The 18,111-nt window shown below is 39.9% G+C and overlaps 1 protein-coding gene across 3 annotated transcripts in view; it reads left to right on the top strand.

Moving 5' to 3' along the window:
• Nucleotides 1-7,645: 7,645 nt before the first annotated feature.
• PGR (progesterone receptor) overlaps nucleotides 7,646-18,111 on the top strand; it is a 33,218-nt gene continuing 22,752 nt past the window's right edge. The window contains exons 1-3 of one of the 3 annotated variants that reach the window (XM_018909036.3): nucleotides 8,238-8,322; nucleotides 8,531-9,914; nucleotides 11,227-11,378. In XM_018909036.3, coding sequence (XP_018764581.3) covers nucleotides 8,749-9,914; nucleotides 11,227-11,378 — 1,318 coding nt within the window. In that variant the 5' untranslated portion in view covers nucleotides 8,238-8,322; nucleotides 8,531-8,748. Of the gene's footprint in view, nucleotides 8,323-8,436; nucleotides 9,915-11,226; nucleotides 11,379-18,111 lie in introns of those variants that run through there. The other 2 variants (XM_050979317.1, XM_050979324.1) reach the window with 2 other exon arrangements.

The following is an 18,111-nucleotide window of genomic DNA, read 5'->3' as shown; positions in this document are numbered from 1 at the left end:
GGCCAGAATTTCTAAGGCATTTTATTTTGAGATTAATTTTAGAGGGGAGTGATTAACAGCTGTACCAGGCCTCTGTCTTCTTCTAGGGTTGTGTCAAGTGACATCTCCCTGACATGTATCTCTTTCTAGAACAAACTGCACAATGATCTTAATATTTGTCTTTTGTTTAGATGCCTTTAACTTAATATCATTTTCTGTGAGAGGTTTTAAAGACACCTTTTTTTCTGTTAAATACTTAACATAGAACCAGGACTTCTGATCAGTGACAGACACCTCTAAGGATGAACACAGCACCAGAAATTAGCAGTAATAACAGAACCAACAAGACTATCTGACAAAGGAATATTTGAGCCAGAGCTTGTCAAAATCAGCATGAGAAAGTCTGTGCCCTTCACAGACATGAATAAATTTGCTTCTTTGGAGTTAGCACAAAGCACAGGGAACCATGTCTCTGCATCTTTCCAAGTCTAGTTAAGGGACTCATCTGCAAATTGTCATTTCAGGTGAACATGAAAATAGCTTGTGTAACTTGAAGGTTTTTACTCTGTGGCAAATCAGCACAGGATTTATTACAGTTTAGTTTAGACAGCCTTCACACGTTATAGAAGATCCCATTTAATTAAAGTGGTGACATTTTTCATATTCCAGACAAGTTTCACTATTGATTGAATTTATAAATGGCATGTAGTCATGTTAAATTTCATCAATGAAGTTTAATTTTCTCTGATTCATTTAAGAAATGGAGCAATCATGAACCTGCAGGGGTATATCTTCCCTTTACTTCCTGCTGTTTAACATCCCACATCCAAATCAGCTTAGCAGGCTTGTGGCTTAAACCTAGCTCTTTTTTATTCAATAATGAGTAATAAATTAAAATCTGATGATATGTAAATACAATGTTTGTCTGGCAAATCTCCAGTTGTGGGTTTATAGACAATTCTTTTCTGCTCTTAATTCAGAGTCATGCTTCCTTTCCTAAGAATTGGGAACAAGTTATTCATTTTCAGTCAGTCAGATATGAAGTATGGTTTTGTCTGACACTGACAGCAGTTTACTCTTTAGACAAGTATCCAGACCCAAAAAATGTGACCCAAAAAAAGTCCTTTAGGCTTCTTAGGAAACAATGACCTTGCATTTATTACCCTCCAGTACCACACTTAAAGGGAACTTTTGAACTGGGAAGATTAAAGAATATTGGTCCCTTGACAGTTTTTAAGCTAGTTCCTCCTCTGGATCTCATTTAGCTGTGTTGATTGACAGCATTCAAGTACCTGATGCAAAATTCAGAGTCTAATATTCCAGTTCTTTAATGTCTGTCTGATTCACAAACTGTTGGCAATATTTTGAGCAGATTTTACTGTAAACAGATTCTGGGTAGAACTGAACATTTCAAAAGGTGAAGGACTTCTGTCTCAGACTTTGCTTAATTTTAACATCACAGGACACCTTCCTTTGCACTTTAGCATTTCTACCCAGAATTGCCAAACACATGGACGGACACCTTCACTGATAATCCTCATACATTGCATCCATTCTTCACCCCACAGTTACATTTTTCACAGAATAACAGAATGAGTCAAGTTGGAAAGGACCACAGTGGGTCATCTTGCTCAAACAGGGCCATCCTTAACCACGTGGCACAGGATTATGTCCAGATGATTATTGACTATCTCCAGTGAGGGAGACTCTACAACCTCTCTGGGCAAACTCTTCTAGGGCTCAGTCACCCGCAGAGTACAGAAGTTCTTCCCCTCATTCAGGTGGAACTTCTGTACATCAGTTTCTGTCTGTTGCCTCTTGTCCTATTGCTTGGCACCACTGAGAAGAATCTGATCTATCATCTTAGCACCCTCCCTTCAGATACTTGTACACATTGGTGAGGTCCCTTCTCAAGTGTCTCTTCTTGAGCCTGAACAGGCCCACTCCCTCAGCCTGTCCTTGGGAGGGAGATGCTTCGGACCCCTCGTCATTTTTTCACTGTCTGCTAGAGCTGCTCCAGGAGCTCCAGGTACTGAGGGGCCCAGCCCTGCACACAGCGCTCCAGATGTGCCTCACCAGGGCAGAGTAGAGCAGCAGGATCACCTCCCCTGACTTGCTGGCACTGCTCTTCCTGATGCACCCCAGGGTCCCACTGGTCTTCTGGGCCACAAGGACACTGCTGGCTCAGGGACACCTTGTTGTCCACCAGGCCCCCCAGGTCCTTTTCTGCAGAGCTGCTTTCCAGCAGGTCACCCCCAGTCTGTGCTGGTGCCTGGGGTTACTCTTCTCCAGGTGCAGGACCCTGCATTTGCCTTTGTCCTCTGCAAGTTATGGAAAAATACTATGTTGCCACACCTTGCCTTTAACAAGTGGTTATGAAAAACTGATAATTCAGAGCAGGTTGTGAATATTTCAAGGCTGAAGAATCAGCTTTGAAATTGCATGGGACAACCAAGTGCCCGGTGGACAATTAGACTGTAAATAGAAACAGGAAGAAAAGCTGGGAAAAATAATAATTTGATGGAAAATTAATACTTGCTAAGATACCTTGAATTTACACAGGAAGGATGTCTCTTATGGAGGGAATTAAAGTTGGCAGCAAAGGCTGTGCCAAAGTAAAAGTAAATTATTCCTACTTCCACTTATAATGTGACTCAACTTCAAGATTGCTTTTATTTCAATCAGCTTTTGAACTCTTAAGAAAGTGCCATAGTTATGTTCAACCCTCTTTTATCTTTGTATTAAAAAGCATTTTCACGAAAATTTGGATCACCAAACTTGTGTATTTCCTAAGGCCCTAGCCCTATCCAATTGTTATCTTCTTTTCTATGATTACTTAGGATGCACAATTCAATCAGGACATTGATTTCAATACTTCTGAAGATCTACTGACTACTTCTTTCTGAATTTCAGAGATGCCAACAGCTGTTTAGTATCACTGGTTGCAACTTCCTACTCTCCAGCCAGGAAACAAGACTTGCTGCAACATCACGAATATTATACTGCTGGGAGTAGTATAATGTCATCTTGTTCCACCCAGCAGCACTGGGTTCAATCATCTTCATACAGCCACTTAACATATTTGTATAAAATATCTATTTCATATATAAAGATAACTGAATATCATATTTTTTATAAAGCAATTATTATTTCTTTTTCCTGAGGCTACAATGGAACAAAACCACTTTGAGGAAGATGGTGGGTTTGGGTAAAAAATTGCCAGCTAGACCTTGAGGGAAGCATAGCATGTGCCCTTTGACACCTCAAGGTGGTGCATTCACTGACAAAATATTTGAAAAAGTTTTTGAGGATGTCATCCAGCAAGCAATGGCATTCTCTATGGGCCATAAAAGCAGAAAGCTTCTTTGATTTTTTTTTTTTCACTCCTCATATCCTCACTTGTTTGCTCAGTTACAAGTTTATTATATTCTGCATTTCAGTGAGCATTAGCCAAAACATAAACAAACAAAGAACAATAAATAAAATATATTACTCCTGTAGAAGAAACAGCTACCACTTTCATGACGGAAACTCAATACCCATCTGTTTCCTCCCTTTAGACAATTTATAAAGATAAAAGTGTCTCACAGTCCACTGCACCTTCCATATTGCTATTATCCCTGTGGGAACTTTGGAACCTGAGAGCAAAAAATTATGTAACATGTACTGTGATTAGCTTTCTTTCCCTCACTTCTTTTTACAGCTCTATAGTTTACCTTCTTTGCCACATACCTCTCTGTTTGCCAATCCCTTTTGTACTTACAATATGTTTTAACACACCCTTGCATTTAGTAAACCAATAGTTTTGATAGCTTTTAGTAAATCTGATGGTTTAGCTTAAGCTAACAAAACACCTGATAATAGACCACAGAGATTAATTACATTGAGACATGCCCTTGCTTAGAAGAAATGAAAGTATGCTTACAATGCACTTTCTGAAACTATGCTTTTAAACAATGCACATTGATAGTAAGGCACATGGATATTGCATTTTAAGGATTTAGGACTCTATTCATACCTCTTCATTTAAGCATCGACACTGCAGTGCCAAAAAATCATGGCTCTTTGAGTGCTTCAGATCAAAGAAGTCCTTTATGTCTTTAATAAGACACAAAGTGTCTGAAGAGCTCCAGAAAAATGGTACCTACAGACATCTATGGCTCTTACCTGACTATGGAAGCCTAATCACCAGGTTCAGATGTGAACATTCACCATCAAATCATACTCCTGATGCTGAGTGCTTCCATGTCTTAGTTGCTACTCCAAAATCATGATCTCTGAGAAGAGCATATTTAATCTCTCCTGGCACCCTAATGTATGAAATTCAGCCTGCTAACTGGGAGGTCTAAATTTTTATAGAATAGAGATGAAACCATGGAAAGAAATGTCTCTAAAAATTGTAACATAACAAGAACGTGCTGTTATTCTCATGACAGTATTATGTTTTTGTTGTCTACACTATGTGCTGAAATGTGGGGCTTTTCATACAGTTACAGAGGTCTATTCTTTTTTTTAAACAAAAATGTTACTTTTGTGATTGTCTCTCCTTATGCAAGCTCCTTTTTAGTTTTGGCCACGAGTTCATAATCTGCTTGAAGCAGTCTCTCCTCCTCTCTGTTTATAAGAAGTGAATCACATTTTAACTGTACTATATCCTGAACAATGATAGTACAAAATTGTGAGCCACTGATTAACTGAAAAAAAAGGAAGCCAGAATTTTTAACTTTAAGTTCTGTTCTCCAACAGGCTGTGCAGAACAATGTTGTAAGAAAGGTCTGTATGGGCTAAAGCACTAACTTAGTGTAATTAATCAGTCACTTTCCAGCTTCATACATTAGCTCACTCACTGTTTATATGGAGCAATCCTGACATACAAATGGAACAGTTTAGTGTGAGAAAAGGAACTTAGATGTTTTTGACCTTCAGCCCATACTTCAAGATATTTTTAAGAAAAAGTCATCACAGAAGGACTATGTGATTTTGATATTTGTACTGTTTGAGGAGGCTGTGTACTTGTCTTGTTTCTCACACAACATTGTCTTTTTATTTAAGCCAAAACCATTAGAAATATTTCAAAGGGTCTATTAAAATATTTTACTGTTTAAAAGTGTACAATTGAATGGCTGAATGGCCAGACTCAGGAACTACTTAAAATACTCAGGAACTACTTAGAAATTAAGTACAAATCTAGAGCATTACAGTGGGAGTTATCAGTACAATTCTATTGCTATTCTTGTTGACATTTTATACAAGAATTGTGCTGAAAAGCAAGACAGATGAGAAATTTTGTTCAGTGGAGCTTCTACTCATCCAGTTCTTGAACAGAGCAAGAAAATAAACACAACACATTCAAGCTCTCAGATATATTTTCACATTCTCACAGAGTTTTAAAAAATGCAAGAATATCAAACAAATTATAGAGTACTTTACTTATGGGTTCAAAATAGGTCTGTACATAAATACTTTTATACAGTTTGCTCTTTGAAAATTTTATATTCAGTACAATATAACTGAATATAAAAAAATGTCATTTTTACGTCTGAATTGAAAATATCAGTTTCAATTTTAATGGCTTGCAAATGAAAACTAGCTATAGATACACCATACAAAAACCTGTTTTTCTTTAATGTTGATTGACATACCAAAGTGAATAAATGAAAATTAAGAAATGAGAACAGTAGAGTGCTAAAAAAATTGAGGAGATATTTTGAAATGTTTTGATTGAAAAACTTGTGGTATACTATAGTATACTTGTGGTATTACTATAGTAATATGAGGGAATGCTTCCAAATGATGTGAGAAAATCTAAGAGAAAAAAAAATTAATCACAGAATACCTTGGGTTGGAAGGGACCTTAAAGACCACCTAATACCAAATCCCTTCTCAGAGGCAGGGACACCTTTCACTAGATCACATTGCTCAATGCCTGACTATTGACCTTGAACACTTCCAGTTATGGCCACAGGAGTTATGGACAGAATATTGTAAAGAAAAGAGCAAAAGTTTCCAGTAAAAGTTCATGGAAATCATGTGAAGCCAATATAAATTAAAGTCCACTCACTTAGGTCCAATGAATTTATTAAAGCTGTAGAACTCCAAATATTTTTCTTAAGAAATGAAAATTCAGCACAATTACTGTTACCATTAAAGATTTGAGTATATTTGTAAGGTAATAAAAATGAAATTAGGAAGCACAGCAGAAAACCTGGACAATATTTAACTGTTAACATCTAGAAAAATAATGCAAGTAGTAAATATTTATATTTCTGGCAAATATGCAGGTGTTTACAGTCCCATGGCCATATTAGTGTAGAATTTTAATGGACAAGTCATGAGCGGCAATGAGTGGAAACTGGTCAGTGCTGCTTTCCTTTCAGGACCCTCTATTCAGGCCATCTGTGGCTCTTTACCTCTCCTAGCCCAGAAGCAGTAGGAAGGGGGGAAGTCACTGTAAGGAAACAAGTCTTTGAAGCATGCTTTTGTAAAGATGCAGGCCATGAATGCTGTGTGCATACGGGGAAGTGGAAATGAGAAAGCAAGGCAGTGGCAATAAAAGGGCATGACAACCAGCTGACTAAGCATGAAACATCAGGGGAAAACCAAAACAAGTAAGAAGATGAACAGTACTGGAGATGAACTTCTCTCTCCTCTGAGAAAAGGCAGGTTTGGGAGAAATTTTGTAGCACGTAAAACAGAAACTCAATAGTCATTGAAGCCCTTCACATTATTTTAATGTCATGTCATTACAGAACTGGGTAGCTCCTCTTAAATAATTCTTTAAACACTGGTTCCACTGATAGGTTTTGTGAAAACATCTTCAACTCCTGGTACTTGCTGGCCAAACAGTTCTTTCCCATGCAATATCAACAGAGTGAAACACTGCTGTTCAAGAAATATTCCTATACTCAGCAAGTGTACTTGAAAATGCATCATTCTGTTGAACCTCCTAAATGTGTATAGAGGTGCCCACAATAACATCTGAGTTTTTAAATGCCACTTATTATCATATTGCCACAATTCTTTTGAATACCAAAAAAAAAAAAAAAATTTCTTCTGTTTATTCTTAAAGGAATAAAAAAGCAAAATCCCAAAGCAGTCTATAAGCCAGTAGTGTTTTGACAATAATGTAGAAAGTGCACACCACATTGAATAAGGTTTGTATGAAGCTGCTGCTTCTATAAACTTGCCTTATATGATTTAATAAAACTAAAATAATTTCCAACTGTTATGTTTTTCTCCCTGAGAAGCTGTGCTTTTCAGTCTGAAGATGTTTGGAAAGTAAAACAACAAAAGCAACTATTTTGTGGTGATCACAGTTTTTGGTTTTTTTTTTGAAAGAAAGCTGTTTCCTTTCAAAAAAGCGTGTTACAGTTACAGGGCATAACCAAGGATTTAACAGCACACTATTTATCCAAAAATATACTGATTCTGCCTAAAGTCAGGAGGACTACTCCTGCACCAATTTATTCTCTGTATCTTTCAAGTCAAGTTTCTTTCTTGAGATTTCTATATAATGAAAAGTATACTAAAAGTTGCATTGTTTTTTGGGGATTTTTTCCCCCCACGTTAGTAGCTGTCTTATTGAGCTAAGTGGGTTCTGCCACAAAGCCATCATTTTACACAAAACGCCAGCAATTAGCTGGTGACAGCTCCTTGGTGTGAACTAACCTGGGCTGAATTGCAACCTGCCATATGCAGGCTGGCCAGCCAGTCCCTTTAAAATGTCCTCTCATTTCCCTGACAAAGAAATTAAAATTTAGAGGCAATGAATGCCCCACTTTCCAAATCTTTTTCCGAAAAAACGTGCTTCTTGGTGTAAATGATGCTTTATTGTCCTGTAATGCCACATAAAGAACTTTACAATGCTTTGGTTTTCTTGATACTGGAAAATGGATCTTGTATCAGGAGGAGTTTTGGAACAGAGCTTAATCACGAAAAACTACACTGAATGTCTGAAGTGGGCTGTGAAAAATAGATAAAAGGGAGCCGTCACTGCAAATAAGGAAAGCTTGTCTTTCTGCTCTCCAAAGCAGAGACCTAACCAGAGGTTTGTGCAGACCCGCACTTGGGATGGTGAAGCGAGAGGACGGAGCAGCGGCACAAGAGGTGGGGGACAGGAATGAGAAAACAGGGAGATGATCAGAAGCCAAAAAGCGCTGACCTAAGGCACAGGGCGCCGGATGCGATGGGAAAGGATGCGGGCACGGCGAGCGATGGGAGGGGGACAGGCGGAGCGGAGGAGGAGCCGATGGAAGTGCCGCTGGAGGAGCAGCGGTTCCCAGAGGCAGCGCGGAGCGCTGGGACCGGGAGGCGGTAGCCCGCGCCCTACAGCGCAGACCCTCGGTAAGGGACGGGGCTGGAGGCGAGGGAGGGCAGGGAGGGAGGGACGGCGAGGGGGCGTGGAGCCCGCGGCCAGCCCGCCCGGGCAGTGGGAAACACTCGGGGGACGAGCGGAGTGCGGAGTCAGCCTGTCGGCCGCCGCCGGAGCCTGGCAGGCACCCTCCTTTCCTGCACGCCTCCCGCACACGCTCCCATCGTTTCCCCTCTCCAGGCTGCACCGCCCCCGGCTCAGAGTCACCCCCGTCCCGGCGGCGGGGGCCGGGGCAGAGCCGTCTCCCCGAGAGCAGCACCATGTGAGCCGGAGCCGCGCCGCCGCCGCAGCGGGCACGTCCAGGATGTAAAGAGCCGTCCGGCCGCTCGCACCCCGTCGCTGCCCGCGCTCTGTCGCTGCCGGAGACTCGCCGGCGTCCCTCGCTGCCCCGGGCCAGCATGACCGAGGTGAAACCCAAGGAGCCCAGAGCGCCTCCGCCTGCCACGGACGGGGCGGTCCTGCTGCAGGGTCAGCCTGGCCGAGATCCCTTCCGCGAGGAAGCGGAGTCCGTCGACATCTCCCTGGACGGGCTGCTTTACCCCAAGAGCAGCGACGAGGAGGAGGACGAAGAGGAGGAGGAGGAAGGGGAGGAGGAGGAGGAAGAGGCGCAGCAGCAGCATCTGGGGCGGGAGGACGGCCGGGACTCCCTCTGCTACCAGCCAGGGAGCGGCTCCCTCTCGGTCAAGGACTCCCTGGACACCGTCCTGGACACCTTCTTGGCGCCTGCAGCTCATGCCAGCTCCACCGTGGCGGCGGCGCCCTGGTCCTTCTTCGAGGTGGAGGAGGCGCCCGACGGCCCGATGAGCAGCGGCCCCTCGCAGAAGGCGGCCGAAGCCGCTCCGGGGGCGCCGGGCCCCTCGCAGCCCCCGCCGCGGCCCGCCGCGCTCTGGCCGCCCGGCGACGCCCTGGTCCCCGCCGCTAAACCGCGGCCGGCGGGGCCGGGGTCCGGCGCGGAGTGTCCCGCCGCGGCGCCCAAGGGCGATGCCCCCGGTGTGGGGGCGCTGCCCGGCGGGTCCCGGGCGGGGGACCCGGGGCAGGAATACCTGCACGTGCCGCTGCTGCCGCTCAACTCGGCCTTCCTGGCCTCGCGCACGCGGCAGCTGCTGGACGGGGCGGAGTGCGAGGGCGGCGCGGTGCCGCGCTGCTCGCCCCCCGCCCCGGACCTGCCGGCCTACGGCTTCCCGCCGCCCGACGCCAAGGACGGGCCCTTCGCCTACGGAGACATCCAGCCCGTCATGAAGATCAAGGAGGAGGGTCTCGGCCTCGCCGCCCGCTACCCGGGCGGCAGGGCCACCCCCGCGGCGGGCTGCCACGACTACCCGCAGGCTCCGCGGGCCGGGCAGGAGCCTTCGCTGGAGTGCGTCCTCTACAAGGCGGAGCCCACCCTGCTGGCCGGCGCCTACGGGCCGGCGGCGCCGCCCGACAGCCTGCCCTCCACCTCGGCCGCGCCGCCGGGGCTCTACCCGGCCTTGGGGCTGAACGGGCACCAGCCGCTGGGCTTCCCGGCCGCCGTGCTCAAGGAGGGCCTGCCCCAGCTCTGCCCGCCCTACCTCGGCTACGCGCGGTAAGGCGGGGGCGGCGGGGCGCTCGCTGAGGGACGGGACCGGGGGGTCGCGCTGCGCGGCGGGAGAGCTCCGCGCCTCCTCCTCATCCTCATCCTCCTTCTTCTCCGGAGGGGCGGGCGGGCCTGCCGTGCGGTGGGCGCCTCGGGGGGATATTAAGGGGATGGTGAGGACAGGACAAAGTTTCTCTCGGCGAGAGAGAAAAAAGCCTTTTTGGGCTTTTAGGTAGTGGCCGCAGCCCCGTTCGCATTCCCTGCGCTGCCTGAGCACGCCGCGGTGTCCCGGCTCCGCCGCTGGCACCTCGCGGCTCTGGGCACGATGACGCCCCAGGGATGTTGGTTTGTTATCGCAGAGGGACTTCAGGGCCGCCCGATGTCAGAGCCAGTGCCCGACCAGGGACGGCGTGCTGGTTTTCTGGCTTGTCCTCACTTTCAGTGATACCGTATTCATTATACCTAAATATTTGCCAAATTAGTGTTCCCAATTAGAAAAAGAACAAAAAAAAAAAAAAAAAAAAACCACCAAAAAAAAACCCCAAAACCAACCTTCAAACCAAAACACCAAAACAAAACAAGAAACAACCCCAAAACCCAACACCACAAACAGCAGTTGATTTCACACGAAAAAGAAAACTGAAACACTTGTATATTGATTTGCTTGAATGAAATGGTGTACTATCATGCTGAGATCTGTATTACCTACAAATAGATGCAACAAAAGGTGCATGCAATGTTACAGTTTCAATGGATATCCTTTCTTTTAGGAAATGCAGTGCTTACCCAGATTAGTCTGCCTTGGAGACAAATTAGAAATATCGTTGATATCCCCATCAGACTTAGCTACTGCTGAGAACGCTGCTGCTGAATGGGGGCTGAAAAACTGATTATTAAAGATTTTTTTAGTTGAAATGAAAATTCATGTTTCCCATGTGAAAGAGGCCTTTGAAATTCAATTGACACCTATGTGATTCTGTCTCTGTACAGGAAAAAAAAATCATCACTGACTCCACTCACAAGAGTTGTTGATCTGAGGAAGATGAATGTTTTAACAGTGTCCTAGATAGTACCTTTTTTGCTAAATGGTTTAAAATATAACTTTCTGCTTCTCTTTTTTTTTTTGCAATGCTTTCCTGTATTACCATAGCAGAGACAAACCATCAAGAAAGGCAATCATACTTTAGTTTTTTGGTGTCCTTCTGTATCTTGACTTCAAATTTTAAAATGAAGTTTTTAATATAAAACTCCTTAATACAGGTAAGTAGTTAACTGCACAACCTTAGATCTCTCATTTCTTTTAATTCTTTTTCTTCTCAAGGCCAGATACAGAAACCAGCCAAAGTTCTCAGTTCAGTTTCGAATCACTACCCCAGAAGATTTGTCTCATCTGCGGTGATGAGGCTTCAGGTTGCCACTATGGAGTACTTACCTGTGGAAGTTGTAAAGTCTTCTTTAAAAGGGCAATGGAAGGTACTATAAGATGCCATTGTTCCTAATTATCTGAAATATGCCTTCTAGACACCAGGGCATACTGTTTATTTATTGCTCATTTTTGTAAATATTGTCACTGCAGTGAATTTTTTTGTTGTTTTATCAGCAGTGGATATTGACAAAGTTCTTCCTTAATTGTTTTCTTTTCTGCTATTATTTGTTTTACTTTACTTTTTTTCTATTTATTATTTACTGTTTATCAGTTAATCTTTCCAGGTAGGCAGAGTTAAATAAAAGTTTTGTGCATTACACAACTGGTTTTAAAAAGTATAAATGGTGTTTAAAGGAAAATATTCTGGGTATGAACTCATGATAGGCAAATAAGAATTGTTTTTGGCTTTGTTCTCTTTTTGAAAATATGAAATTATTCTTGCTTTCAAGTTGCAGAGTTTTGGCTTCCTGGAAGTTATGGAAGCATTAAAAATTTCGCTGAGTCTTTTTAAGTCATAGTAACAATAAATGTGTTTGACTTGTTCCAAATAGTTGTTAAATTGCAAAGTCAAACTGCAAGTTTATTGAAACAGTAGCAATATCGAGGTTTATTTTTTCATTTTGGATTCTTTTATGTGCCTTGTCCACTGAGATTTTGAATACGAATACAGGATCAGAGTGTTTTATATGGTTCAACAGATAAAGCAGTAAAACAAATCCCACTACTTTTTAGGCTTTGTCTCTTGTTTTGATTTTTATCTGATCCTGCCAGAACATTCAAATTTCTGTTCCATGTATTTAACAAAACCATTGTTCTAATGGATAGGATTCCTTAAAATAAAAAACCTGCATCCTGTACTTTCTTGTTGTGATACATAGTTTTTTCTGCTTTAGAGAGTTTATCTCTCTCCAAATGAAAAGGGGAATTTTGAAAAGTTAAAAGCATAGCATAATGATATAATTAGATTTTTTGTTTCACTGTGCTGTTACTTTCTACTTTAAGCATATTCTCATGTTCTTCCTTTAACATTAAATATTTGCAAAGTGGTGTTGGTGGTCTAAGTGAGCTTTTGAGCCACTGCCACATTTCTCCAATGCATTCAATGGGTTTCATGAGAAAATTACTAAAAATATTTGTCTTAGACTGCAAAGCTCTAGAGTCACTTGCAGGAATACATTTAAGTTTCACTGAATCTGCTAGTTGGTCTCCTGGTTTGCCTTTGCATTTTTTTGCTATGTTTTTCTAAATCAGCCAAATATTTTTTTAAAAAGTCAGGGAGCTGAAGTTTTAATACTAAGCATAGTGTAATTTATGAGTACTGAATTTTAAAATAAATTTTATTTTTGCTTTTTACCTATATAATAATGTTGTAATATTTTCTTTGAATTTTATTCTGTCTATTTTAGATTTCATCTCTTTTCTAATTTAGTACCCAGTTCTGTTTGCAGTTGGTGGACCTGCTCAAAAACATAATATTTACGTTTTTGTTCAGCAGAATTATTTTACCAAAAAATGTTAAAAAGGAATAACTTGATACAAGGAATATCTTAAAGTTGTTTTCACAGACTGCTCAAAGTCTATATTGGCAGAGTCTTACCAGGTTAAGAATATAGAGTTATTTAGAGACAAAGGAGAGGTCAATGAAGTTACATAAACAAAAGTCTTAGATTTTACATAGCAGCTTCATAATTTTAATTTTTAGATTAATCCACAGACTGAGAGTCTGTTGAGGAAGTGTGTTTGGGTTTTCTAGTAAGGATTTTCAAAGAATGTTCAAGAATGTACATCAGAAACCTGGCTGTAATCAGAGAAGATGCAGGTTACTGAGTTTGCTGGGAAGCAATGTCAGGCAATGAGCAGTGTAGGCATTGGCAAAATGAACAAACACAGTTGTACCTGTTTTTGTGGAGAAAGTGCAAGACTACAGGGGGTTCCTTACACATGGACTGATGGACTTCTTATTTTCATTGCAGTATACTCTGTTATTATCAGCACTAAAACAATCCTATTTATTGATAGATATTTGATTTTTTATGGACTTTAAATACTTTAAAAAAATTTAATATCAGAAATAATGGTGGGAAATCTCTCCTCTGTAAGAAGACACAGAGTATTTGTATTTTAAATGCAATAGAAAATAGTGTTTGACGTTCTCACTGCAATCATATAAATTTGAAACATATTTCTTCCATGAAATGTCCTCCTGCCCATAATTTCTCTGAGCATAAATGTATTATTTATTTTTTTAAATTTTTAGTGCTATTACAGATGTGGGATTTTTAATAATAATTCATGCAAATAGGATGTTAAATTTTATGAAAAATTCCTGGTCAAAACTCTACTTTTGATGTAATTTCCATACAGTACTGGTCTTTATGAGAAATTAAAACACAATTGGAAATAGCTGGCTTTTGCTATTTCATGGATTTTCTCTATCCTGAGAGGTTTTTTTTTGTATGTTATGAGGTTTTGTGCATAGGTAAAAAAGTACTTAATATTGTGGCTTTATATTTGTTGGAAAAGGCTTATTTTCTATTTTAATTATTTATGTAATCTGAGCTGCATTTGCTGTTTGAAATCAAACAGCCAATAAATTTTTTGCAATTTTTTTTTCCAGAAGCTGTTTTTAAGACACCATTTATTTTACCTTCCCTGGTGTGAGGACAATACTTTATTGGTTATATACATCCATTTGAATAAAATGAACTTCTCTGTTATCCAGAAAACTAATTTTTTTTCCATATCTAGTCTTTTTGAAATAAAAACTGATTATTTAAATTATTCAGACTGAACAATGATTTAAAAGTCTATATACTAATTGTGATTTAGAAACACATTTGAATGTAACTAATACATACACATACAACTTAATGAGGGGTCAGTGTTATTAATCCTTGAGAATCACAAAGATTACTTGGAATGTTTCTTGGCACTGTTCCTTGGCACTAAAATATATATACATTGTAGATACTTTCTGTCTTTTGGGTTCCTGGTTCCCCATATGTGGCTATATTTATGAAATAAAGGCTGGTGTTAATACAATTAACATCTATTTCTCAAGGCAAAGCCTTGAAGCAGGTTGAACAAAAATGCAAGTCCTTTCTTTGAGAACCTGTAGTATAGCAGATATGTAAAAAAGTTAGTACTGCAAGTGAGGAGGAGAAAGGGAACGAAGATACTGGATTGTTTTTACTTAGGAAACATTTATCTGCATTTGGAGGTTGTACATTTTCTGTTGGACTCCTACAAATAACTATTAGTCTGTAGATTCACCTAATGTACAAAGACATGACAAGGCTCTTTAAAAATACTTTAAAGATCTCCTTTGAGTATAATGAAAACAATTAAAGTTACAGCTTTTCATACTCAGTAAAGAAATTTGAAGAGACAAAATTGAATTCACTGTGCTGATGGGGTAGTGCTGTTCCTGTCAGTGAGAAGAGAGTGATGAGCATTTTGGAGATAAAAATAAAAAAAAAAACCTCAGAAATAATATTCAAAATGCTTTCAAGTATGTAGAATTACTGTATTTGTAAGATAATTTGCTCTTGATGACCAGGTGTTATTTAACTGCTACCAATATATCTCATTCATGGTAATAAAAAGTAGAGGAGAATATTTCTAATAGGGCATTAGGAGAATGAAGATTAAGAGACAAACTTTTACTTTTCAATGAATAAATTGCCAAACAGTCGTTAGTGATGTATTATAAAGATTCCATAATGTGAAAGGATGCAGGCAGCTAAGATCAAAATGCTTGTGGAACACTACAATAAGATGATTACCCCTTGAGAGGAGCCCAGTGTTCAAAATTTTGGGATTCAGGGACTGTTGCTAACACAGGGTTTCTTGGTAGCCTGCATTATTGCCTTTTTGTTGAAACTTTCTCTTTTGCAGTAGTTTTACTAATGAAAATTTTGAATTACCTAAATCCTGCAAAAAAATTCAAGTGCTGTTTATCCTATAATAAAGCCTCATTTCTTATTTTTCTTCTCTATTTATATTTGCACTTTGCTTATATTTTTGATATCTAAGGAAAATTAGTTGCCCAAACCCAGAGTCTGAGACCAGCATGAATACATGATATTGCAGCAGATCGGTCAGAAACTGACTCTTGGCATGTTTAAATACCTGGGAATGTGTTACAAATGTGATCAAGTGATAGTAGAACATTTGTCTAGTTTTAATATGTGCTTTAAGGTCAGGGTAACTCTGACCTTAAACTCTGTTGCATCAATGGCATCAGGGAACAAGATTAAGCACATGTAGCAGATAACATTCAACAGACCACGTTTGAACTTTCCTTCTTTCTGAGATCTGAATTTGGTAAACTGGCAGAAAGTAAGATTTCCATGAGAGTTTTCACTCTCTGTGTATGGAGAGGTTCTGTGGAGTATCTGATGATGAGCTACACCTACACAGTAAGAAGTTTGATCATGACTTTAACCAAATTTTCTGATAAAGTTTATCTGACCTTATCAGTGTTACAATAAGCAGTTTTGTGATGGCAGTGCTATTCACTATGTTCATAATGCAATACTGTGCATAAGGCAAAGTGCTTGTCTAAACAGTTATGCTTTTATGTTCCTAAAGAATCTAAAATGGTACAGCATGCCAAGTATAAAAAAATGCCAACCACTAGTAGAAAATCCTCTTTGAAAAGAGAGAAATAATGGTGTAGACACCCTTTTAGCTGTAAACTTGATGAAGCAGGTGTTAAAAGTTTCTTTTTCTCCGAGCTTTGAAGGGTTTTCTAGTTCTTAATCTAACTTTCCAGTCTGGATCTTGGGATCAGAATTTGATAAAGCATATACCAGTATCACCTGATGGTGATAAAATGTTCTTGAAGTAGAAAACATGCAAACACACGAAGCATACACATGGCAAGTTGAGAGATAAAAATGCTTTTCACTCAATATAACAGATTTGATGTTACTGGAGTATTCATGATGTACAAACTAGCAGTGTTTTGATAGATATCTACATTTTAGATAGATAGATCTAATTAATCAAATAAATAGATAAATCTAATTAAATAGATAGATAGATAAATCTAATTAATCAAATAGAATCAAATTAACCTAAGGTGTTTCAATCAAGAGGCAGCAGTATCTGGGTGTTTTGCATATCACTTTTTTCTTCCACCTTTATTGCTTATATAGTGGATGACCCTGTCCCACTGGTTCATTTGCAGGACAAATCAAGGAACATAAAAGAATATATATGAAAAAATTTATCATGGCAATGGGGTATGATAATTCCACTAAAATTACAATGATAGGATGACTGAAATGGAAATATAGAGTCTTGTCTTGATAGAAGAATAAAACAGGGATCAAAAAAGGAGAACAACTGATACTTTAGTGCTGCAAACCTCTGAAATAGTTGGTATATTTTTAAAGTAGGTTTTGTGTTCAAATCCCATGTTTTGTATTTGTAAGAAACAGACCCCTTATTGACAAATATGCTGACACTTCCGTCATTTTACATATTTAAATCCCTGATGTAGTTAATTACTTAAAAATTATGACCAAGGAACAATTGTGACACCATGCCATAAAAAGAAATGGAAATATTGATTTGTAGATACTACCATATCTTCCTGAAAGGATATTAGCTGTGGGAAGTTTTTACTGTTGTCAGTTCCCTTATTTAGACTCCAAGACTTTATAAGTTTCAACGTGTTGCAGTGGTAACCAGTCTAGGCAAACCAACTGAAAATCGTTATGAAACAGCATCTTAATTTTGCAGTTCATTATAGTTTCCATGAATTATAAGTTAGTCTTGTTTCATTTTGTTTTTCTGTGGTTTTCATTTTGTTTTCTTTCTTTTTCTTGTTGGAAATGGTGGGACAGACAGGGAAATGTAAAAAGGATTAAAAAACAGGATTGTAACTTTTGTCTCTGTCTAGAAGTGAGTGAAAAAAGGAGGCTACATTTCATTGTTCTGTTTTGTAGATATCATTAAAATCATTTGGAGGTTGCTCTTTGGAGAAGTGATTTTGGAAGGAAAAACCATAGTATTGCACTATTCACAGCAAAAGGTAGTAAGATTTTGAGATAAGTATACAAGAGGAGGAAAGAGTCAGTCAATGATGTTATAAACAATTATTTTTATTGCTTTCACCATGAAATATATCATTATGAAGAAAGAAATTCATTATTTCAGTTAGATTCCAGGATGGAACATATTCACAAGTTCCTCTGCTTTCCACTCTTTGTCCCCTTTGGTCCACTGAATCCTTAATTCTTTGCTGAGGAGCAGACTTGCATCAATAGCAGGTCTTTCTTTGTACCTATATAGGCTACAGAGTGGAAGTGGCAGCACCTACTTAAGAACTGGAAGTGAGGATTTTACTTCAATGGGCCAAGAGGGAAATCAAATCTTTATCAAAAGATTATGCATGGTAAAGTCTGTGTTGGATGTGGGGTTTGGTTAAGTAGTTGGAGTCAGAAGTCTCACTTCAGGGATTTTTTTCTATTTTTATAGAAGACACACAGAAATAAAATCAAGTAAAAATTAAAACCCAAATAGCATAATCCGAAGTGTGTGGAATCTTAGAGACTAATGGCGTGGGATGGCATACAGGGACTTGGAGACTGTGCAGTGTAGGTTCCTAGTTCTTCACAACTTAAAAAACCAGGATGAGAGGTAAATTGAACCACATTTGCTGTTTTGCACTTTGAAACAATGCAAATAGTATTTTATTTAGATCTAGGCTAAATTTGATATAATTTTGCTTCCCATTTTACCAAGGATGAACTAGGCCAGACTGCCTGG

This window comes from Serinus canaria, chromosome 1 (genome assembly GCF_022539315.1).
Source record: "Serinus canaria isolate serCan28SL12 chromosome 1, serCan2020, whole genome shotgun sequence".
Classification (NCBI taxonomy): domain Eukaryota; kingdom Metazoa; phylum Chordata; class Aves; order Passeriformes; family Fringillidae; genus Serinus; species Serinus canaria.
Note: the sequence above shows the minus strand (reverse complement) of the source record. Positions and strands in the feature narration are given on the sequence as shown.